Raw genomic sequence first — 24,422 nt, 5'->3', positions numbered from 1 at the left:
CTCCAGACAGAGGGGAGTTTAGATTGCCCTCCGTGCTGCTCCCCTCTGTCTGGCAGTCAGGGGGCGGGGCCATGGCCATGTGATCATTTTTAAGAGGTGCCAGAACTCTATTCCACTGCATTCCCGCTGAAAAAAAGCCCTGCCTATCCACCTGATCTTTCTAGCTAGAGATGTTGGGGATTGAACCAGGGACCTTCTGCTTGCGAAGTGGAGACTTTTCCACTCAGCCACAGCCCCTCCTGTGGGCCTATCAAACTTCTCATGCAGGTGAGGGAAAATTTGGGCTCTCACCTTCCCTGCAGTTATGAAGCTCCTTGGCCTCTCTCCAGCCTGACTGTTCAGTGCTGTGCTCTCGGGTAGTATGCCTTGTCCGTGTACAGCGCACTCTTGTTTATTTTATACAAATGCAAGTTTACAAAGACATTACAGTAGCAAAAATATATATGGAGAAGAAGCGGGCAGGGTGTATGTGTATATGTGTGATTTTTTGGTACATACTCATTTTGTTCCATATAGGGGCTAGACTGGAAAAATCCTAAGCAGCTGAGTGCTGGTGCATAGTTGAGGAGGAGATTCCTGAATACGCCCTTTGAAGTTTTCCGGTTAAGAACCGGATGCTTTTCCAGATTTGCACATGGGAATACCGCAGATGCAATTGCCACATGCAGACCGCAGAAGGGGCCACCACCTCAGAGGCCGGCATCTGTGTCGCTCAGCGGCTGGCAGAGCATTCAGACCCTGGCAGTAGGAATGATTTGGGTTGCAGGGCTGGGAAGTACCTCTGCCCTTGGATGGACCACACTGGTCTAGGTGGGCCAGTGGCCTGACTGCTTCCTATGCAGAGAATAGGGGGAGTGGGCGTGGCTCCGGGGCAGAGCATCTGCTTTTCCTGTGGGTGTCCCCGGTTCAGTCCCTGGCCTCACCACTTTGAAAGACCAGATGGCAGGTGATGCGTAAGACCCCTTCCTGAGAGTCAGGGAAGCCCATCAGATGTGGATGGAGCGCTGGTCTGATTCAGCATAAAGCGGCTTCTTTCTCTGTCCTGTCCCTGCTCTTTTCTTTACTGGTTTGCAGTTATAATCGGGAGGTATAGAGGCCAGCACTGTTTGTGTGTGTGTGTGTGTGTGTTTGTGCCAGTGGCCCTGTAAAGTCTGTCTGGCAAGAAAGAGCTCCTGGAGCAGGTCAAAGAGCAAGCAGGCCTGCCCCACCCACCCTGTCCTGAACGCTGATCAGCATCTCTTGCCCTGGTGATATTTATTACGTGCATTTGGCTTTGGGGGAAGTCCATTTTAATGGGTCCCAGGCAACTTTTCTTCCATGCACTGATCGAAACCTGCTTGGCTTCCCTAGTCACAAGCTCTCATGCTCCCAGATAAAGATGGAAGTAAATTTTACAATTAGGGTTTCGGCCTGTGAGTATTTTTTTCCAGTTTCTCTGTGTGCGGAGGTTGGTTTTTGAGAATAATCTTTCAAAGATGTCAAATCACTTACTGCCACCCTGTAACCAGGGATATGGGCAGAAAATTTTCTAATGCAGTATTTTTCTGTGGAAAATTTTCTGCCCCATATATGTAAATATAGCCTCTTCTATAACTGTCAGGGCTGTTGTGCTGCATCATAAAAATGTAAGATGGGCTAAATGTGGGATGTGAAGCATGGACAAACCGCAGGGCTTGTATCTGGACCAGGCTTATACGTGGCACGTTTGCTGCCTTTTGCTAATGTTGTTTAAATTTTGCTAATGGTATTTAAATTTATTATTTAAATCAGAATATTTTCCAATTCAGTTTTTTCGGAAAACTCACATCACTGCCTGTAATATTGGAAAACAGCTGTGGCTCACGAAAGCTTCTACCCTACCACTAATTTTGTTAGTTTTATAGGGGCTACTGGACTCTTGCTCTTTTCCGCTGCTACAGACAGACTAACATGGCTACCCAACGTGTCTGTAATAGTGTTCATGAGTAGCCAAGGGACTAAAGGAATGGGGCCACTGATTCTGAAGGGTCAGGCTTGTCTATGCCCCTGGTTCTGACTTGGCTCTTATACACACTTATGAAGGCAACACAAGCAAATCATTCACCAATAAGAATTTAACACTGATACACAGGAGGTCGGCTTACTTGGTGAGTTCCTGTGACGATAAAAGAACATGGGTAGCTGCAGAGTCTAGTGCTGTGCAAAATGAGGGTGTTTTTTTTTTATTACTCTGATTCAGGGCTTGGTCTCTGACTGGCCAAACAGGTCTCTTGTGTTGACTGGTAAATGTGCAGCCTCTGATGCATGTTTTGCTCCTTCTGTTAGGGCCCTTCAGTTACCTTGATGATGTCCCATTTAAGATTGGAGACAAGTTTAAAGCCCCAGCTAAAGTTGGCCTACCCATCGGCTTCTGCTTGCCTGACTCGCCGCAACTTGTAAGGGAAGCTCAGGTGAGTCTTAACCTGTGGTGGTGACGCTCGCTGATCAGTAAGTCTCATTGAACTTGATGGAGCTTGTGCTGGGCATCAGTAACAAACCAGTGACTCAAAATCTACAAAAAATTAATTTAGGTGTGGCCATTCCCATACTGATTCTGTTGAATTATTGGCCATATTTTGAGGTCCTTTAAAATAGATTTTTTAGGCTGCCTGCACATGCCCCTATCTACTGCAAAGCCAAATAACAAAGAGGAGGCTCTAAAACAAGAAATGGCAGCTAAGATCATAAAGACAGTTATCTCGTGTTCCGAACCAACAGCAGAATATCTAGAAGCTGCAATCTTAGAAACTTTTCTGTACTTAAGAATTGTTCTAAACTTGACACATAAAATTAGATGCATTGACTTCCCTTGCCAAACTGTAATGTAATAAAATTAAGGGGTGTTTAATCCTATTTGTGGCAAACCGTATCCAGTAAGGCAGGGAAAGATTATTTTATTCTTCCTGCAAAGTTGTAAAACCAAGGTTGTTGTCTTTTTTTTAAAAAAAAAACAGCTGTACATTGTCAGGAAATAAACTTCAGTTCGGAATTCTCTCCTTGGCCCCTTTGCTTTGTATAAATTTCTTTCTTCAAGCCTATGGCAGGCGTGGGCAACTAGAGCTCCCCCACCCCACTTCAGGCCAGCCTGGACCATGTTCCTTCCTGGAGGAACTGGAGCACTCCTCTTTCCCCACTGTATATCAAGCTCTGTCCTGCAAACATTGTGCCATTAAAGATAGCCGGCATACGTTCTTCACTTGGGGTACATGAGTTCTGAAGAGTGATCAGTAACATTTTCCGAGAGGCTTTTGGGGTAGCAGAATGTCATTCAGATGCCTAGAAACTTGCGGCTGCTGCCCGCGAAGGGGTGTATGTGTGTTTTCAGCCCCAAACCCATGCTCGGGAATGTGAATTGCTTCCTAGCCATAATTATTTCCTTACCTTAAGAGGGACAGGGGCTATTTCTTGGCATTGAACAGCCAAGACTTCCCTTTGCATGTGCTTGGGATGTCTTTGTAGCAGCTTGCACTCCTTTTCTTTAGAGAGGATGGTGGCTTGGATTTTCTGGCTTTTTTCTCTTGCAGTATGACTTCTCCCTGGAAAGGAGGACCATTGAGTGGGCTGAGGACATCAAGAGGATCCAGATGGCCCAGCAAGAGGCTGAACGGAACGCCGAGGAGGCCCTTGTCAACTCCAAGGCAGCCCTGGAGGAGCAGAGCCAAGCGGGCTTCTCGGAGGGCTGCTGTCCTCGGGCGGCCATGCCGCCTCCCATCAACCCCATCCTTGCTAGCCTGCATCACAACCACATCTTGACTCCGACCCCAGCCAGCAACAGCACCCTGAAGCAAAAGGTCCTGAGCCCACCCCACGCAAAGGCCGACTTCAACCCCGCAGATTTCGAGTGCGAGGAAGACCCCTTTGACAAGCTGGAATTAAAAACAATTGATGACAAGGAGGAGCTGAAGAACATTCTGGAGATCCATGTGGGTACCACGGGACAGAGAGTTGCCCAACTGCTAGACAACAGTATGCCCAAAGGGACTCCTGAGTCTGTATTGCAGGACCAGGAAGTTCTGGCCACACTGGACCTCAAGCCCCTCCACAAACCAAATGGTCTTATTGCTTTGCCACAGCTGGGGGGCTGCGAAAAGACGTCCCTGTCTTCCAAAGTGTCCCTCTCTCCGTCGGCGAGCAATATCAAATCTCTCTCCTTCCCAAAGCTCGACTTGGACGAGAGTGACCTGCAAACGGCAAAGCTCACGAGTGCGTACCGCAGCGCTGCCTGCCTCCGCAACGGCACTTTTCTCCGCTCTTTACAGAGCAGAGCCAGTGAACTAAACGGGCACCACGTGGCTGGGCTGTCCGACTTCAATGTGGACAGTGGCCCAGAGACACAGACTTTATCCGCAGTGTCTAGACTGCCTTCCCAGCCCACCTCAGTAGCATGTACAGAAGGAACTCCGACATTCGCCACAAGCAGAGTGGTAAGTGCTCAGCAGGCCAGAACGCTTCTCTTTGGCACCCTCCGGGAGGGTGGTGGGAAAAGGAGAGATTGGAAGCGACTCTTTAAGATCCCGTCAAATGGGCATTTGTGTGTGTGGGTTTGTTTCTGTATCGTGTGGTTGCCCTTCTGTTGGTGTTGAAGGTGCCAGGGCGATTTCTGTCTTGCAGCCATAGCTGCTAATCTAGGATTAGGATTGTGCAGTCTGCAGCATGGTTTGCTTCACACACTGAATGAATGCCACAGGCTGGCCTTACCAAAGCTCCTGCTTGGCCTCCAAGGAACCTCAGCCTGTCGCCCACCTTCCTGCAGCTCAGAGGTCCCCATTTTTTTTGAGCCTGCAGGCACTTTTGGGATCCTGACACAGGATGGTGGGCACAACTGCAAAATGGCTGCCACGGGAGGCGGAGCCAACCACAAACTGTTTAGGGAGTGAGGTTATGCATAACGTGAATAGTAACTAGTCAACATTTCAGGCAGAAACTCCGTTTAACAGATGAACGAACATACTATTTTAAAATATTTTCTTGTCTGCACACAGCTTCAGCCGTGCAGTGAAGCTGCTTGTGCTGTGGTGGCAGGCAGCTGCCAAGTTTTTAAAGATCTGCACAGCCCATTAGAAGTTCTGCTGATCAAAAGCCTAATTCTGGCGCCACCTACTTTCTAAAAACACTTGGTGGGTAGCTGGGAAAGAGTTGTTGGTGGGTGTCAGGGTGCCCACAGACACCGCGTTGGGACTCCTGCTGCAGGTGCTCCATTACTGATGCAGGTTGGGTTGTGTGGATTGGTTCTGCTAAGGTGGATTGATGCTGTCCTCTGATGCCGTGAGCCTCCTTCAGTTGCCAAAAGGTCCTTTTCTGATCAGGGAAGGCACCACCCTTTCTGAAACAGGTCTGCCAGGACACAGCCTGCTGCTTTTGAGAGTGGCTAGTGAGGTTTACTTGGTTTCCAGCTTGAGTAGATTTTGGCTGGCCTGCGTAGGAAATATAAAGTATGCTGTGATGCTGGCCTGGGCTTCTTGTATTCTCTGCTCCAAGGAATGAAGACGGGTCCCTGGAAAGGGGCTGTTAGCGCTCATCCAGCCAGCGGAAACATTGCGGCGGGTTGGGAGTGGATTTCTCTGTAGAGATTATCCTGGTTCTTGGTCTCTGTGGATTAAGCTTAACTCTGATTTAAAAATAACTTCCAGGGCGTATCAGGCCTCTCTTCCTATAAGTGACTCTTAGATTTGAGAGTCACTTTGCTACTTTTCCTGTAATGAAGCCATGGCTCACCTCCTTTCTCATTAGCTTTCCCTAGAGTTTTGTGTACCACCCACTTGTAAATCTTCTTTAGGGGGAATCTGCTTTCTTGTAGGACTTGGTTTTTCCTCTGGCATGTTGACTCTGCCTGTCTTGTGGATTACATAGTCAGTGCGGGCTGTTGGCTGAGAGACAAAAGCCGACATTTTCAGCTCTGACTCTTGAAAGCTCAAACTCTAGAAATCTAGCTGTTTTTTAAGGTGCTCCTGGATTCAACTCTGCGATTGCCTCCAGGGAACCTTTGAAATGAGGTGGCCAAGTTGGGAGTCTTGAAGAGACTTCCATAAATGAGATCCATTTTAGATCTGAGGAGGAAGCAGAAGGCTGTCAGTCAGCAACATCAGGTCACCACATACATTGTTTTTGGCTAGCCTTCATTATTCCATTTTTCAATTTTTGTGCTTAGTAATGCAAGCAAACAGCTGAAGAGCTGCGACTCAGGGGTCTTCATCCTGATGGTGCAGCACACTTGGTTCATCAAAGCAGAAGGGGGGGGGGTCCTGCAGAAGGCCTCAAGTGGGGGTCCCTTCCCAAAACAGGTGAACTAGGGCTTCCTGAGGGCGACTGCCCATGCTTCCATTGTAGATGAGATCTGTGCTCCTGGATCAAGCCCAGCTCCAGCCCACTGGCTCAAAGCACATTGTCAGAGTTTTAAAATGCCTTTATTTCGTTCCTTCACCTCTTAGCTGTGAGCTTTCAGCTGTAATTAACACCAGCAATTGCTAAAACTCCTCCCATACTCTCCCCTGGAAATCTTTTCTTCACAACGTGGCCCTTCTCAGCACCCTGTAGAAATCTCCCTGAGCAATGCCCTGCTGCTTGGCATCTCACCTCTCACACCCAGTCGGAGACCACTTGGAGAAGTGTGTACTTTTATTCATTTCCTGTCTTTGTCCCTTCAGGGAACTGACGATGACTTGACAGAGTTCCCAGGTGATTCGTCATCCAGTCACTGGTCAGAACTGATCTGCTTAACTTCAGTAAGGTGGCTGTATTGTGTGCCTTCGGCCACTGCTGGGCCTGGCCTCAGTGGATCTGTCTAACACCCCCCCCCCTTTGAAGCCATGAGTCCCAGAGGATGTAGTGATGGCCTTGAAAGGGGATGAGCCAGATTTGTGAAGGAGAGGGTTCATCCACAGCAACTAGCCATGGTGACTAATGGGAACCTCCATGCCTAGATGCCGTAAACTTCTGAAACCCAGGCCTACGAAGCAGAGCCAGGAAAAGGTGTTGGCATGTCCCCTTTGGCTCTCCACGGTGCCTGGTTGGCCGGTAGATGGGCTGCTGGCGTGATCCAGCAGGACTCTTCTTATGGATTGTGCCCTAGGATCAGCTTATGAAAGAAAGTGCTCTGGGATCAGACGCTCCTAGTATTGGCCTCCTCTTAAACTTCATGTCAAAACCAGGAGCTTCTGGAGAATCAGCACAGTGAAACAGGCAGTGGGGGGAAACCAGTGGAGACAGTGAGACTTCTCCAGCCTCGTCTCACACATAAACTGGCTCCCTCCTTGGACTCTGCTGGTTTGGCCGCGCCGATCCACATGGCGGTAATCTTGAGGCTAGATTCGTTTTAACAGTACACGGAGCTGCTTTGAGGATAGTCTAGAAACTACCGCTGCTGCAGAATGGATCGTCAGGTTTGTTTGCTACCCAGAGAGAGGTGCTGTACCGTATTACACCTGTGGCCTGCTCATTATTTTATTATGTTCTTTATAGTCTGCCTTTCTCAGGCTCAAGGTGGATTACACAGTGTGAGTCAGTACGACCAGTGGCTCAGACGTTCAGTAACAATGCAATAGGGTATGGATTGCAGACATTTGAATGCAAACAGAAGTCCGAAACCAGAGATGAAACGATGGTGAAACAAAGCATAAGCAACTAGCCATGGCGTATTGCATAATGGAGATGCTACACAGTAGGTATGCAGTAGTGTGGTCCACAACTCCTGTCCCTTAAACAAAGAATCTCTGAACAGTCTCCTTACAGTGCAGCCCTCCTACCTGTGTAAAAACACTCTCTTGAATCATTCAGTTTTGCAGAGTTTGCAGAAAGCCAGGAAAGTGGGAGCCCTCCTAACATTACAGGCAGGCTCTTCCATAGCACAGGTGCCACAACAGAGAGTGTACGTGCTGGGTCCGTTGTTGATTTTGCCCATTGGCACAGTGGCACCTGCAGAGGGTCCCGTACAGATGAGCAAAGCTGCTGTGGTGTAGCATCGGGAGAGAAGCGGTCCTGTAGATATGAGGGACCAAGGCCATGAAGGGTTTTGTATGTGGTAGCCCAAACCTTGAATTGAGCCTGGTAACTGATGGGTAGCCATTGGAGTGACTGGAGAATGGGAGAAATATGCCTGCTCTGCCTAGCTCCCGGTGATAACAGAGCTGCAATGTTCTGCATCAAATGGAGTCTCTGAGTTGACTTTGAGGAGAGACTGGTACAGAGTGCATTACAATGGTCTAGTCCGTGACATTACTGTGGCGAGGATCCAGGTGGCTAAATGAGTTAGCAGAAGGCCTGTTTTGCAGCTGCATTAACTTGCTTCACTAGCTGAGTATGTCGGCTTCGTTTCTGTTTCTGCATCCAGTTCTCCCTTCCTGGCACACACGCTTGCAAGACCGTCTGCCCTGGGTTGGACCTGCGTGTTTGTTGGGTTCATCTGAGGGTCTGCCTGCTAAATCAGCCTCTGCCTGTGCACTGGCTTTTTCAGTGGTGGTGCCTATATTGTGCAGTAACCTTCCTGACAACATTGTGCAAGGCAGAGTTGTTTGGGCAAGAGCCTAACTGAGGATGGGGTTAGCTGCTCAGCTGCTTGTTCAGCACTAAACCTTTTTCTCTAATGTTGTACTCTTTAAATTTTTCATTGCAATCTGCTTTGAGTTCTTCTGCTCTTTCATTTTCCCTTGAGAGGCAGCTCTCTGAAATGGACCTGTGGGAGTATCTTCAAAGTAGTTACTCTAGAGAAAAGGCTGGCTTGGTAGGCTTTTCTGTGAGGGTTTTTGCTCCATGTTCGAATGGAAGAGGCAAGTCACCACGCATAGATTTCATCAGCATCTGAACGGGCTTTTCTAATTATCGTGTTTGATGTTGTCAAATGATGCAGCCCTCCCTCTTCAACAGAACCCGTTCAGATTCCAGCTGCACTCTGTTAATCTGGGGCTTCCAGGCACGGAAGGGGGTCTTAGGTGCTTGGAAACACTCTAGACCCTCACTGACTAGCAGAGTGCTTGAGCAAAATGTGGTGATTACCAAGAATCTTGCCGCTTAACTAGAGACATGTCAGAATTAAGAGAGACTATAGTAAATGTGGGCTACTATTGAACATGGTGAAGCTGAATAACATGAGAGAGCCTTTTGTGCAGGGCCATCCTTTTTAGGAGACACAGAAATGCTTCTATAAAAGCTTCGTAGCCTTTGGAATTGCATAAGATGGGCTGTGCGAAACTGGGCTGCAGGCTGCCTGTTCTTAGCTGTGGCTTGGCAGCCTCCTAACATGCTTGTCTGTTTGGCAAAGCCCTGGCTAGTGAATTGTCTTCCTCCTGAATCAGAATTGAAGGTGATCAGTAACTTGCAAACAGTTCTGCAGTCGCCACTGGTTCTCGCTCTTTCAACGACACTGTCAAGTAAATCACAGTTGCCGTTTTACTGATGAGAGGGGAGGAACTGCCAATGACAGGCACATGCCTATGGCTACACAGCGCGAATCCGTGCATGGGGGTGACGGCTTGATTTTACACCCAAGCCTAGCTTTGTCCTCTGGTATGTGCTGGCATGAAGAACGAATGAAGATTTCTCCTGCCCTGCTCCCCTTGGGCGTGTGTATTCCAACGTCTCTCTTTCCCTCCAGGTAACTCACCAAAGTTTCTCGACATCTAAAGTGCCCAATGCCACCAGCTGTGCAAAATGGCCCGGCAGACCCCCGTACGAAGAAGATCTGCAGGCCCTTTCCTCCCGCGAGCGGCAGTGCGTCGAGACTGTTGTCAACATGGGCTACTCCTACGAGGATGTGCTGAAAGCTATGAAGAAGAAGGGGCAGAGCATAGAACAGGTGAAAGCCATTGATAAACTCTGTCTTGCTGTTCAAGTAATTTGGGGACATGGAAAGGAAGGGTCAGGTTGGGTGGAAGGGTCAGGTTGGGTCAGTTTGGCCAGGGTTGAGTGGTAGGGAACGATTGGCCGCCGAGCCTCCAGAGGAGGCTTCCTTGGCTGGCTTTTAGGATGCGATGTCAGCAGGGCAGACCCTTTGCCTAGCATTCTGCTTCCTGGGCCTGGGCCTGATAACTCACGGTTGTCCTGTGGAAGGAAGCAGCACCTGGAGTCGCTGCTGGCCAGAAAACACTTCCAGAACTTGACGGTGTGGCCCAATCAGGGCTGACGTGTCTCCGAGTGTGAGACTCTTCATGGCCAGTCGCAGACTTAAAATGATGCCTGAGCTCTGAAAATGCTTATTTGGGGCGGTTTAAAGGTTCAGTGTAAAATAGATCCTAAAAATGCAGATTTTTATACTCTGCCTTAGACATTTGAGAAGATAAAATGCTGGTCCCAATAAATGTGGGTTGCAGGTGGGGCAGGCGAAGCTTTTCACATGGACAATCTGTGGCCATGGTCCAATCCAGAGAATCTGAGTTTAGAGAGCTTAGAAAAATCCTGTCACTGGGATTGTGCTGACTCTGATGAAGCATGCAGAGAAGGTGCCTCAGTTCCTTTTTTCTTTTCTTCTGGCAGGTTCTTGACTATCTGTTTGTCCACGGACAGCTCTGTGAGAAGGGCTTTGATCCACTCCTTGTAGAAGCTGCTTTGGAAATGTATCAGTGCTCAGAGGAGGAGGAGGTAAGGGCTCACCTGCCTCTACAGTTCCAGCACAGGGCTGTAGAAATGCTTTGTGAATCAGCACAGTGCTGCCTGCTGGACTTGTTCGTTTTCTTTGTACTGCTTTCACAGGGGTGGTAAGCAAATCCAGGCTCTTGCATTCTGACTAGAAGCAATTTACTTCTCTTGGGTCTTTATGCACCCGTGTCTGGGTGTAGGTGGCTGTCCGCTTCCCATGCTCCAAGTCCGAGAAAAGGACTGTACAGCTCTTTGGATGGTGAGCCTGCTAAGGAGCCCTTCTCTCTCTAGAATTTCAACACCTGCCTTTCACTTCTCATTAACATAGGAAGGGAGAAGAAGAAACTGGTGGATGTGTTTGTGCCTGAGATTTTCTTAGGAATTCATAGTCCAGTTTTCTCTGAATGTTTTCCGATCTGGGTCTTCAGAAATTCTGTGGAAAGCCCTAGGAGGTCTGGCCTATTGAGCAGGCGCTGTGGGACAAGCTGATTAATCATCCAGAAATCCTTTGAGAAGAAATGGCCACACTCTATAAACAGACTGCATAACCAAACGTGTTGCATTAGGAGATTAGCTGTGGTGTAAACGCAGCCTTTGGCTCTTCCAAGCAAGCAGGTGTTCACAATGAGCGTAATAGTAAAGAGTCCAGTACCACCTTTAAGACTAACCAACTTTATTGAGGCATAAGCTTTCAAGAAACACAGCTCTCTTGGTCAGATGCATCGTCAGCTTTCGAGAACCGCAAGTCTCTTAGAGGCATCTGACGAAGAGAGCTGTGCTTCTCGAAAGCTGATGATGCATCTGACGAAGAGAGCTGCGGTTCCCGAAAGCTTATGTTTCAATAAAGTTGGTTAGTCTTAAAGGTGCTACTGGACTATTTTACTATTTTGCAACTACAGACTAACACAGCTAACTCCTCTGGAAGATGAGCATATTAAGTGCCCCAGTTCATGCCGTAAAACCCCGAGCCTCCAGTTGGATGACCAAATCCTACAGTAGTGATGCTGTTGTATGTGACAAGGTTTTGTCATCTTCCTTCCTGAAGATGACTTCATTCTTTTCAAGAGCTCCAAATGTGACCTTAAAAACTGAGCACAGTGTCTTTCTGAAGCTTTATACGCGAGAGACTTTTTGGTTGCATGGCTTCCCAGGGAGATCTTCCTCTTAGCTTGGAGATGGTTGACTGGGGCTGTGTCGTGTTCAGTGGCCACTCCTTAGAAGAAGCATCCAGATTCTTAGCCAAACCTTTTCCCCTGCTAGGTAGGGTCTCTTTCTGCAAAGCTTTTAACGGAGACTTCTGTCCCACCCACCCCCCTTTCTTTTCTCAGACAACAGCACTTCTCCAGCTAATGAGTAAATTTAAAGAAATGGGCTTTGAACTGAAAGACATTAAAGAGGTTTTATTATTACACAAGAATGACCAGGACGGTGCACTGGAAGATCTAATGACCCGGGCAGGAGCCAGCTGAAGAGAGCGCAAAGGAGCCCACCTTTGGCCCTGCCAACCAGACCCTTGCCATCATCACGCGGCTCTCTCTGTGGGCATGGGAAGAAGACAGCCACAAAAATCCTGTCTTTCCAGGTGGCCGGGAAGCGGAGAGAGCGAATCCGTTGGCACACCACGCGCGAGTAGGCCGTTCCCAGCAGAGAGAGCTGAACCCTTCAATTAAAGTTTAAGTGTCCTTTCCCGAGTGTCTCCCCCTCACTTCTTTATTTTTTTGGCTAGGCCACAAAGAACCGTGACTGGAGTTGTACATAGTCAGGCCAGGCCAGTTGCATTTTCCCCTCCACTGCCACCCCCTGGTAACTCTTGCACTGGACTTGACCGGAGAAGTATCAACTCGGCTCTGAAAAGAACAGTTCTTTTGGTTCCCTGAAGCTGCTTTCGTTGTTTGTCTGCTCGTACTGAAACACGGACTCACAGTCAAGACGAACAGAAGTCTACCTTGAGTGCAATGGGATTTTCAGTTTTATTCTGGGGGAGGGGGAGTCCTTGGTTGAAAGTTAGTGTGTAACTTAGTGCAACACTGGTTCCGAAACTGCCGCTATGCATAGAGAGAATTTGTACCTCTTCCTGTGGCATTCTGGCCCCGCCTACCTGCTCTTTGCTGGCCCTTAAAGTAAAACCAAATTCTCAGAACAGGTAAGCCGTGAAACCCCCTTAGATCCTCTGCCCAATGCGAGGCGGGGTGGGGACTGAAACCTCCCGGCTCTCCTGCCCCCCCCCCGGTCTTCTATTTATTTATGCAGGGGCCCTCCTGAAAAATCAGCTGACCTACAATTTAAAATCGATACCGTGTGAGAAACAGGAAGTCCTCTACCTTTCAAGCACTTTCTTTTCAGTATTCACTGCATTGGTTCCATTCCCCCCCCCCCCCCCCGCTATACTCACATTAATCTATTAACATCTAGTAATAGGAATCCGACTTTTGGTTTGATTTTGATAGTACAAAAGTGTATTATGTTGTACATGGTTAAAGATCTAAATGCATAAAATATAAGCAGTCGATGAATCTCTGAAGTAATTTGCTGAGTATTTTGGTTCTGAAGAAAGGGGATACTAATAAAACCTTAAAATGTGTCTCGCGGTGTCCTGCTCTTGTGTTCTTGGCAATTCCAGAGTCTGAAACAGACAAAGCTTATTAAATCTCCAAGAATTCGCTGTAAAGATCTGGGGAAAGCTCACGGTCCCTTTCTCCAGTAGTTCTGGCAGCAGCATTGGGTGGACAGGGTGGCTGTTCAGGGGCCTTGCTAACGGGAAGATCCCTGGGGATGGGCGAGTCACACGTTTCAAGCCCTTAGTAAGGATCCAGAAGCTCTGCCACAGTAAATTCCCAGGCAACTGGGTTAGGAACTTGACGCGCTCAGAAGGGGAATGGCTTTAGAAATTAAAGCTTCCTTCCCCACCCCTGTCCTCTGTAGGGAAGATGGCATGGAGAGCTTGCAATTGGAGAAGAGGAATAAATGAAAAGATTATGCCTTGTGATACAAATTATTTTTCAGCTGGTACTTCAAAACTTGACTCAGAGGCTAGAAGACACTGAGCAGTTTGTTGCAGGATCACTGGTCCCTGTCTCGTTTTTACTATAAGGCATCACGGAAATGATCGTACTTCACTCCAGAAAGACACTGACTGCTGAGTGACCCAAGGTAGGTAGCAAGCAGCTGGACTGCAACACCTCTAAGATTTGTGCTTTAAAAATGTGCTATTGTGATACGAGGCTTTAGCTTCCGTTTCTGTATTAACGGGTTACCTTCAGTGCACAACAGAAAGAAGGAGGAGGCCTCAGCCACCCCAACACTCTCCCCCCCATGTCATCCACTGCTACTGAGAGCTGGAGGGGGGAGGCACAGCCAAGCCCCCATCCATTGATCCAGGCATGGTTTCCATATATGGAATGCTCTGATGGGAGCCTTTCCTTTTCAAGTTAGTTGCTAGGAATCCACTTACACCGAAAAGCAGCATGTAGCACAAGCCACTCAATCATATTAATAAATCCTGCAGGTGTGATGGTGGCAGGCAGTTTACTGGAAACAGGTTCCAGATGGGTGATGCTGAACGGCCACAAAGCACAACCCTGTGGAAGTGGCCCAGTTCCTTTTTCCAGGCTGCAGTTTAGCTGACTACCTCTCTGGCCTGGCCTCAACCTCTCTGCTTTGAGTCGCTTCCGGGATCTGGGTTGTGGCTGGGTTGACCCTAATGAGGGTGGCTTGATGCTGGGGACTGGGTCCGTATCTCTACAGCAGGTTGCCTTGTGTTTGAAGGAAACGAGGGGGAGGCAAGGAGGCCATGCGCTGCAGCTAGAACAGGTAGTGGGATTTCAGGAAGGCCGTATTCTAAAGACAGCATACCCATGGGCACTGCTCAGCTGTCGGTCGGCAGAGGTGGTGGGATTTCTTATCCAGGTAAGGGGAATGGGAGCAACTCATTGGCTGAGCCTGTGCAGTGGGGCTCAATTCTCTACGGCCAGAGTGCACAGAGAATGAAATTCTACGGTGGCCTGAGGAGTGGGGCAGCCCGTACTTCTGGGGACATCGCTCCTCCTCTCTGATGCAGGGTCAGTTGACTCTTTTGATCCCGGAGGGGAGGGGGGTCATTCCTGGCGTCTCATTTTTCTGCCCTGCTGGCAAGCAGGACGGCGCTGACCGCGTTCTCAAAAGAACCGCGATCCCGGCAACAAACGACAGAAACCACTGTTGTTATGAAGTGGGTGGAGAGACACCGCAGATCAATAAAGGAGATTCATGTGCTTGGACAGGCCACCTCGGTGGCCAATTGGCTAAGCAGGAACAAAGTGGATCAATCAGAATGGATGTTATGCAAGGAGGTATTCCAGAAAATCTGCCAGAGGTTCAGAAAGGCAAAGATTGACTTGTTTGCAAGCAATCAGAACCAGTAAACTCAAAATTACATACCGAGAAAAAGAGAACCCTCAGGCTTGGGAAACAGACGCTCCGAGCTGTGAGTGGCCCTGCGTGTTGCTGTGTGCCTTCCCACCGATACTACTACAGCAAACAGTGGTGCAAAAAATTGTCCAGCAACGAGCAGAGATAATACTGATTGCACCCTATTGGCCGAGGAGAGCATGGTTCCAGGAGCTGGTGAGACTTATCGATCACGGGCCCATGGCATCTTCCTCCACGAAAGGACTCGCTGACATAAGGGATGATCCTACGCCCTCAACCAGCTCGATTACATCTTTCAGCCTGGAGGTTGAGCACAAGCAGTTGAGAGAACAGAGAGAGTGATCCATACAATGCTAGCATTGAGGAAGAGCTTCACAAACAGGAGCTACAATAATACTTAGCGAGTTTTTTGGGTTTGGTGTGCGGACGGGAAAGGATCCTCTAAAAGTCCCAGTTAAAGACATTCTCTCGTTCCTACAGGAAGGTCTGGATAAGTGGCTTACCACCAGCACCCTTAAAAGTCAGATATCGGCTATCGCAGCGATTAGGGGTTCTAAGAAGGGTAGAATTCTCTCCCAACACCTGCATGTTAGGAGATTCCTGCGGGGCACCACTCTGGTCAATCCCCCAAGGTTAGAGAGATTCCCCACCTATTACGTTGTTGAGAGTTTGTACAGTTATTTGAAGACTCACGGCTTGAGAACGAGCCCCTCCCCTCTGGGATCAAAAGGGTTGGCTGACCCTGCTTCAGAGAGGAGGAGCTATGTTCCCAATAGTACGGGCTGCCCCACTCCTGGACTACCGAGAAGGAAGCTTCACGGTAAGCGAAAACCAATCTTCCATTCTGCCCAAATCCCACACATGATAAGGGAGTGGCATTGCCTTGATGTCCATAGGGCACTAAGTTTTTATAGGGACAGGCCAAAACAGTTGAAGTCAGGGGCACTGTTTTTGTCATTCAGGAAGTCATCCCTGGGTAACAGCATATCTACCTCTACATTGAGCAGGTGGAATAGGGGTTGTATCATCTTGGCGCACAGAGCCTGGAACCACCCCAGGGTATTACAGCTCACTCACTTAGGGGAGCGGCAACCTCTGCACCATATAGATTCTTCCCCTCATTAGACATGATATGTAAAGCTGCAACGTGGAGGTCGGTGCATTAATTGACCAAACATTATAGAATAGACAAGATAGCCTCGGCGGAGGCGGCCTTTGGAAGAAGGATTCTACAACACACCCTCTAACCTCAGAGTCCAACCGACCCTCCCTGGGGCACACTGCTTTGTTACGTCCCAAAAATACGGACTGCCCCACTCCTCGGACCACTGGAGAATGGAAGATTTGTTTTCATTTACTGTGAAGCTTCCTTCTCGGTGGTCCAGGAAGGGGGGGGGCAGTCCTATCTACCCAAAAAAGGGAGGGTTCATTTTACGGTACTAGGCAGCAAATAACCATTTCCTAATTTTTTTTAAAAAAAATCAAGCTTTCTAAGAGTACATAGTTAACATAGTGTTAAGGAAGTTGACATTAGGACATAATGAAAGGGGAGGAGGCTATTATGTTGTTGAGAGTTTGTACAGTTATTTGAAGACTCATGGCTTGAGAACGAACTGGAGACACCAGGAACTAGCTCCTCCCCTCTGGGATCAAAAGAGTCAGCTGACCCTGCGTCAAAGAGGAGGAGCCACATTCCCAAAAGTACAGACTTCCCCATTCCTGGTCCACCGAGAAGGAAGCTTCACGGTAAGTGAAAATAAATCTTCCGTTCTCACTTGTTTAGCAGCACGATGTGGGTCAGCAGCAAGGGCTGTCAGCTGCCACTTGCCGGTGGATGGTGTTGCTGGGCAAACTTCCTTCACTTCAGCTGAAGTCTGATTGGGATTGCTGCATGGTGACAGCATCCTACGTGACCCTCTAACCGGAGGCCGTTTCTAACCCTGTTGCAGAGTAGTAGATTTGTTCACGGGCAGCATGTCCTACAAGAGCCTCTGGAAGAACTCATCGCTACTTCTGCCTCACTATGAGCTCCTTTTACAGTCAGACCTGGAGTCCATGTGATCAGAACTCTCTGAAATGCTTTAGAACACTGGCTGGGAAACAGGATTTTTTAAAAAATTGGAGTAAAATGATTTCAGCAAAACAGTATAAAAAAGACATGCATGTTGTGTATTCAAACTGAATTCACTTTAATTTGCAGACATTTGCATAATTCCTCAAGACGGGCTCATCTCTCAAAACAAGGTAAAACCAAGTCTCCCCCAAAGTGAGAACTACTCAGCTTCGAGTATTTTACTCATTAAAATGGCCACAAGAGCAGAGTGGGCCTGGCAGGTTTGGGTCTAAGCTCTGTCCTTCCATGAGCCGTGTTAGGGAGTGAACAGACACTCTGGGGGCTTGGGCTGAATTCTCTGCACTCAGCATCCCCTTTTCAAAAAGAGATGGGGCCACTCAAGACACGTCATGAGGGGCTGGTGTTGTACAAGAGGGTGACGCTTCCGTCTCTGCCGGTGTGTTGCGGTGTAAAGCAGCTTAGAGCCAAGGCAGAACTGGCTGGGCGAGCTGCAGAGCCTGCCTTATAGCAAAAGCTCTATAGCAGTGTCGATGTGACTTGTTGCACCATCTGTCAAGCGACGGTACAGAAGTGCTTCCCCATCCCAGTCCTGAGAGGCTGAGATAACTGGCTGACAGACAAGCCTGAACATATAAACAGCAGATAAAAGCAACTGAAGAAATCAGAGTATAAAGCCTTCCCCTTTGTACCTCTACTTTTCCCAAGGGCATTTCTTGGAAATGGGGCTGGTCCTCCCCTGAGTTTTCTTTTGCAGTACCAAAAAAAAAAAAAACCCTCATCGTGAAGGAAGATAGCGCTGCGATCATGTATCGACAGATGTGCAGATGGGACTTTTAGAGAGTACAGAATTGAATTTGGGGCTTGGAGGGCTTCTGCCTGCCGCTGAATGTTTTCCTGAGTTGAAATTAGGGTCTCAGTCTCTATGCCAAGTACAAACACTAACCAGACGAAGTCCCCTGCTGGGGCCTGTGGGCCACGGAAGGTGGTGCTACGGGGCTGGGTCACTGCAGCGCTACACCCTGGCTAAGTTGGGGACACTCCCCGCAGCGTAGCTAGAAGGGGCTGGAGCCGAGTTCTTGTTCTTTGGATGCACTTCGATTGCAGCTGCAGGATCCCCTCCAGCTTCATCACAAAGTCTGCCAGATCCTAAGAGGGGAAAGGAACACAGTGAGACTCTGCAAATGGGGAGGACGCGGCAGAGGCGAGAGAGGGAGCAGCTCATTCGGTTCTGCTGCAGTTCGGGGCAGTGAGCGGCTTGCCGAGCCAGATCATTGGCCTCACTTTTACAGCTCAGAAACGTAAGCAGAGAAAAGGCCTCCCTCAAATAAATAAAAGTCTTCCTTGGAGGATGCTGAAGGAGTTTGGAGTCACATCATCGTTTCCTGCTCTGCTATGACAATTATCAGAGAGGACACCGGGAAGGACAATGCTGTTGAGCCCCTTTACCTAAAAGCGCACCCAGAGTGGAAATCATGGTGGATAAAAATCAATGATTTTTTTTAAAAAAATTTAAAATTGGATTTTTTTTATTTAAATCAGATTTTTTTAATAAAATATTTTTGATGAAAAATCTATCCAAAGATGGTTTTCTATTTAAGATACATTATAGTCCAAAGGTTATCATCATGAAATAAGGATTAGTTTTTAAGTATGTAGCATGAGGCTGTATATTCATGCAATGTTTAAATTTTTTGGTAAACAAATTCCATTAATCCATTCACGACACCATGCTCTTCCAGAGGTTTCTGTAAGATTACTGGGCAATTTTTCTGTCTAGAAGATATTGTCACAGATGCTTTTGGTTTTACAGTCCTCAAAGCTGTGAGTTCGTGTCTGCAGAGATCACATCTCCATAGCAAAAAGGTTATAAAATAAACATACTCAGCGGAGAAAAAGCCCTCAATCCCCTTGTTCCTTTGCAAATCTTTGTACACAGAACCAACCCCATACCTCTTAAGTGCCAAGTTACAAAAAATTCAATGAATGGAAGATTGTTGGGAGTGAAATAGATCTACACAAGTGTGAAGAGTCTTTATGTGGAAAATCATGATTTAAATCTAGTCTTACTGACTAGTGATTTAAATCGTGATTTAAATCATGATTTAAATTGATTCGATTTAAATCAAATCCACCCTGGTGGAAATGTCCCCCAGATTATTTCTATGGCCCCTAGGGAGGTTCATGGCTGAGTGGAGATTTGAATCCACCTGTTCCCAGTCCTGTCTACCCAGAGTCGGCAAAATGCCTGGAGAAAAACCATCTCGTTCTTTTAGTAGTTTTAATGCAGTGTTATGTACCTCAATGCTGTGGAAAGCTTCAGGTGCCCCCTTCTACTCTTTAAACATCTTAAAGGGACAGGACAGATTTCCGCAGGCCTGTTGGAAACGTATCTGCCCATGGCACCAAACGCTCTCATTTCTAACCATCTGTATCCTGTCCGAGGTGGTGGACAATTAAATAAACAAAACACCACCAGAAAATCACAGCATGAAATCCATGTTTAAAAACAGCAGACAGTTTCAGCAAACAAATGTGGCTGCAGCTGTGCTCTCAGAACCTGCTGTGCATTTGCGTGTGTGTGTGTGCATGTGTGTGTGATTCCATCATTAAGGTCCTACTGCACAATCACCCCCCTCCCCCAACACTTTGTAGTGAGACTGTACCAAAGAGCTTCAGCCTCTCTAGGACATTTGTCTTTTTAATTTTTAATGAATTATTTCCCCCTTACGTTTCCGCAAAGCATCAGGATACAGGCTTGGTTTACCCGTGCAGGAGAACGGGGCAGTGGAACAGGCCGCACCACTAGAGGTGATAGATTTCCAGCTCTGAATGTTCCTTGCGTTAAAAAAATAACTCCATGCAGATAGAAAAGTATCGCAGCAGGGAGAAAACTTCTGTTCCCTCTCTGCTCGTGCTGCTTTTCTGTTTGCAGAAGTGTACCTTCTGGCACCCTGAAGGTATATTTCCCTCTTCCCGCTCCTCCTTGACTGTTGCACATGCAAGACAGGTGACAGCATACAGATTTTGCAGTCTAAATACTAAAGCGTGAGAGACAGCCCACAGAGAAACAAGCTCGGCTTTGCGAAGCTGACTTCTCTTCAGCACTCACCAGCTCTGACATCTGACTGATCAAGGCCTCTTCCCGCAGCGAGAGGGCTGCCATTTCATCCGTCTGTTCCTGACGGATCTGGATCACAAACTGCCTATTGGGCACATAGAAACGCATTTAACAAGACTTCCTCGTTCAGCTCGCTGCAACGGGCCTTAAGCAATCCCCAGCTCTCAGATTTGCCTATCAAGGACAACCACTGATTCCCACCTCCACACAGACACCTTTCCACCCTCTGCCCTCCCTGCCTGAGCAAAGTTTTTCTCACCAAGGTGGATGATGAGAAAAATAATTCTGACCACTGAGTTGGTGCTTTAGGGTCTTCAAAGCATGACGCATACAGAGTCTCTTCACCTTCATCCTCCCCCCTGCACAGGCGGCTTGCGAGGGACACCTCGTGTGAGCTCGTGCCGGAGGCCTAAATGCTTCCCAGCACCCAATGCAGCTGCCAGCCACCGTGAGGATCAACGGCCCCTCCGCCAAACGTGAGATCCGGAGAACTCACCTTCCCAACGCTTCCTTATACCGGAGTGAGCTTTCGGAGGTGCCGTTCGGGGAGCTCTGGGGAGACCTGGTGTCCATCCCTGCATCCTGCTCGGCAGCATCAGGAGATTTCTGAACGAACACTTCCGGGACGCTTCTGTCCTGAGAGAGCCCTGCTTCCTCAGGGTTAAACGTCAACTCGAACTGCTCTTCCGGATGGCCAAGCTCCAGTTCCTCAACTTCCACAACGGGCTGCATTGGGATGCTTTCTCCAGAGGGTTCTTTGTTCTCTGACACCCTTGAGACAAACACCTTTTCTGGAGTAGCAGCATGTTGCAGCTGCATGACAGGCTCAGAGGCGTCTTTCCCCCCCAACCTGAATTGCGCGGGACTGCTTATTGAGGCAATCCTGGTGGCTTCTGTGCCAGTGGCGTTGGCACCCACCTGTACGTCGCCACGAAGCAAAGTGCCCTCCTCTTTGCACGGGGGGAGGACCTCTGCCAGGCCCGCGTCTCCTGCAGAGAATCCACAAACGCAGCCATGAAGCTCAGCCGAGGGTGACGTGTCTCCCAGGGAAGAGGGAACCTTTGGACTGTGGCAAGGCTGTGAAAGCCCCTTGGGCCTGGCTTGCGGAGAAAGCAGCTGGGCAGCTCGACTTCTGCACGGATCCAGTTCATACACAGGGGCTGTAGGAGAAGCTTTATTTCCAAGGAACTGCACGGGCTCCTCTTCCACTTGCGTTTTGCTGCTGAAGGGGTCTTTTCCCACTGTCTCCCCCTCACGCAAAGCCTTTCTTTGCCACTCATCTGGAGCATCGTCCTCTGCGGCATCTGCTGTCTCGGTGTCAAGGACTGACACTGTCAGAGGAGTCCTTGTTCTTGCAACGAAGTCCAAGGAAAATGCCAGAGTTCCACAGAGGTCGGTTCTCTTTCGGAGCCCCTTTTCTGAATTTCCCGAACAGGGAGTGTGTTGGCCTTTCAGAGAGTCTTCCCCTTGGCCACGGGCAACGCATCTTGAAGATCCCAGAGCATGAGCGAATGGTAAGATCTGGGTTGCCTTCCCTGAAAAGGAGAAGCTTTCCTCGGGGCATCCTAAATCTAGATCTATACTGTGGTGGGGCTTTAGCCCAGCGTGAGTTTCTTTGGTGCAGCTTCTCTTGCACACAAGTTTGTCTCCTTGCGAGCAGTAAGGTTTCTCTGGTGTGTCATTCTGTGGGGGGGAATCGAGTGTTGAGCTTTCTTCTGTGCTCCAGTCAGATTGACTCCTAGTACTTTCCTCGTAACTAACAAACTCCTCTGACCTTGGCAAGGCTCTGCTTTTACTCTCGAGCTCAGGCAGTTCGAAAAACAGCTCCTGCCCAATCTGGACTTCTCGCTCGTCAGTCTCAAAGTCTCTCCGATGGAGGAAAAAGGAACCCTGGCTGCGTTCCCTGGATGTGTCTGCCTCAGGCTTCCTGCGGCTGGGCCCAGGTGAAAAGGAGTCTTCGCTGAAGTCGCTGTCCTCCAAATCCTCCAGCTGCATAGTCTCATCTCGGCACTGGGGGGAAGGAGGAGGCTGGCCAGGGGACTCGGGCTGCACCCGGACTCCCTGCGGCTTGTACTGACCAAGAAACCTCTCCAGAGGCTGGTAATTCAGCTTCTGCTGCAGAATGGGTGGCTGCTGGAACTGCTGGTGGTAAAGGCGGAGGTGTTGCTCCCGGTCCTTCTGCTGGGGCGGGAGGCTTGTCCATGCTGCGGCGCACTGCTCAGCAAACACTCTCCCACTGTTTGGGACACAAGCCAACGGGCAGCGCGCATCCCCCAAGGAGAAGTCAGTTCTGGAAATCAGCTGCTTCCGTACTGGTTGGACTTTCCGGCTCCTGGCCCGCTGCCTGTCTCCTTGACCACCTTCCCTCATGATCTTGGCGGAAGAAGCTGCCTGACCTACCCGGTCCTCAGAAAGTTGCACAAGGTCCTCGGTCACCTTCTTGGCTGGCAGGCCTGCCCCCTGAGCTCCTTTCAGTGGGCTGGTGTGGCCGAGCCAAGCTGTGACGGGATTCCCTTTGCGGGCTGTTCCTTTTGGTGTAGAAGAGAAATGGGGGTTCATGGGATGGAACAGCACAGGGGACATCTTCATCCTGGTGGAAGGTGCAGCCACTGCGGAAGAGTGCAAAGTCAGTTTCACCTTCTTTGGTGAGGACTTTTCCCCAGATTGCACACACGGAGAGCTCTGGATGCGTTTGGGGGACATGCTTCCTGTTGTCCGGCGTCTGTTCATCCCAGGCACACAACTTCTCATCCCCTTCTTCAGCTCTTTCACTCTGAGTATGAAAGGCCAGGCATTAGAAAACAAATGCTCGCCAGCAGCACTCACGTCACCTCTACAATCACTATCAAATGCCATTCAGTTTGGATTTGCAAAAGCCTGTTACCTTCACGATTTTACTCCAGTCCTTACAACTGCCCTGTAAAGGTTTGTGCCCTGTAAAGGTTTGTTTCCCCCATTAAATCACAGGTAACTTATGGCAACCCCCTTCATGGGGTTTTCAAGGCAAGAGACAAACGGAAGTGGTTTGCCGTTGCCTGCCACTCTGCAGCAACCCTGGATTTCCTTGCTGGTCTCCCATCCAAGTACGGTCCGTGGCCAACCCTGCTTAGCTTCTTTTGGGCTAGCCTGGGCCAGGTTGGGGCCCGGTAAAGGCCAGCCAGCATTATTAACCTCATGGGCAGGGGAGGAGAGAGGCTTGCTTAAAAGCCCCTGCTCAGTTCACAGCAGAAATTCAAACTGGGGACTTCAGGACTCAAACCTCCGTTTCTTTGCTCCTACACAACACTGTCTCTTTTCTCAAGGCATTTTAACATCAGTTGTGATTTTAAACTAATTGTTGTTTTCTTGATTTAGACTTTTTCCAATGGGATAACAGGATTAAACTATTGTAATGTGTGACTTAAGTGGGCTGCTGATTCTGGGGCAGTTTCCAACAGAACCAATCGTGCTAGGCCAGCAGAAAGGGTGACTTCCTCCTCCTCCGTCTACAGCAAGACGTAGAGGTGGGATTCAAGAGCCCTCTCTGGCCTTTGACCAATTATTACAGCCGCTCCCTTTCTGTCGAACTGGCCTTCCTGTTTCAATAGGAACAACGCCACAAAAGTAAAGTGGAAGGCCAGTGTGCAAAGAGAGGAAGGGACTGCGGCCTTGCACAAAGGAAAGACGAAAAGACACTTAGCAAAAACACGGTGGAAGGGGACTGATGGTCGGGACTCTGAAGAGCACGGTGGCTCCTTCGGGGCCTTTTCCCTAAAGCGAGCACATAGAACTGGAACACCCCCCCCATAAACTAGGTCCACATTTCCTCAATTTGAAGAAGGGAGCTTTAACTCCCGAAAGCTCCTACCCTGAAAATCTTCTTGGTCTCTAAGGCGCCGCTGGACTCAACTCCCACATTTCTTCAGTTAGACATTCCACTTCCTGAGCTGTCCTCTACAAATAAATGCCCTCCCAGATTAAACTAGGTAGGTTAACCTTGGCCGTATGCCATGAATAGGTACAATCCAATTACCTGGTCCCGGTAACAATTACCGAATACAAATAGTAAAGAACGTGTCAACTCAAAGCTAGCACGAAAGAGTAACCTTCTTGGATCGGCTCCCAAGATCCATTTAGCCTGGTCCTCCGACTGCAGCTAGCCACGTGCCGCCGGAAAGCCCGCAAGCATGACGGCGGCAGACCTCTCCCTCCGAGCGTTCGGAGGTATTCTGCCCCTGGACAGGGAGGTTCTGTTCAGCC

General features: G+C 48.9%; 2 protein-coding genes across 2 annotated transcripts in view; one reads left to right on the top strand and one right to left on the bottom strand.

Annotated features, from left to right (window-relative positions):
• Positions 1 to 13,165, top strand: part of UBAP1 (ubiquitin associated protein 1) — a 41,142-nt gene extending 27,977 nt beyond the window's left edge. Inside the window, exons 3-7 of the mRNA XM_054987487.1 lie at positions 2,305 to 2,429; positions 3,543 to 4,442; positions 9,605 to 9,805; positions 10,483 to 10,587; positions 11,913 to 13,165. Coding sequence (XP_054843462.1) covers positions 2,305 to 2,429; positions 3,543 to 4,442; positions 9,605 to 9,805; positions 10,483 to 10,587; positions 11,913 to 12,053 — 1,472 coding nt within the window. The 3' untranslated portion in view covers positions 12,054 to 13,165. The remainder of the gene's footprint in view (positions 1 to 2,304; positions 2,430 to 3,542; positions 4,443 to 9,604; positions 9,806 to 10,482; positions 10,588 to 11,912) is intronic.
• A 4,027-nt stretch (positions 13,166 to 17,192) lies between these two features.
• Positions 17,193 to 24,422, bottom strand: part of KIF24 (kinesin family member 24) — a 40,998-nt gene continuing 33,768 nt past the window's right edge. The window contains exons 11-13 of the mRNA XM_054987075.1: positions 20,680 to 22,956; positions 20,175 to 20,268; positions 17,193 to 18,211 (exon numbers count right to left, since the gene is read on the bottom strand). Coding sequence (XP_054843050.1) covers positions 18,089 to 18,211; positions 20,175 to 20,268; positions 20,680 to 22,956 — 2,494 coding nt within the window. The 3' untranslated portion in view covers positions 17,193 to 18,088. The remainder of the gene's footprint in view (positions 18,212 to 20,174; positions 20,269 to 20,679; positions 22,957 to 24,422) is intronic.

This window comes from Eublepharis macularius, chromosome 8 (genome assembly GCF_028583425.1).
Source record: "Eublepharis macularius isolate TG4126 chromosome 8, MPM_Emac_v1.0, whole genome shotgun sequence".
NCBI lineage: Eukaryota > Metazoa > Chordata > Lepidosauria > Squamata > Eublepharidae > Eublepharis > Eublepharis macularius.
This window is presented reverse-complemented; position numbering and strand designations above follow the sequence as displayed.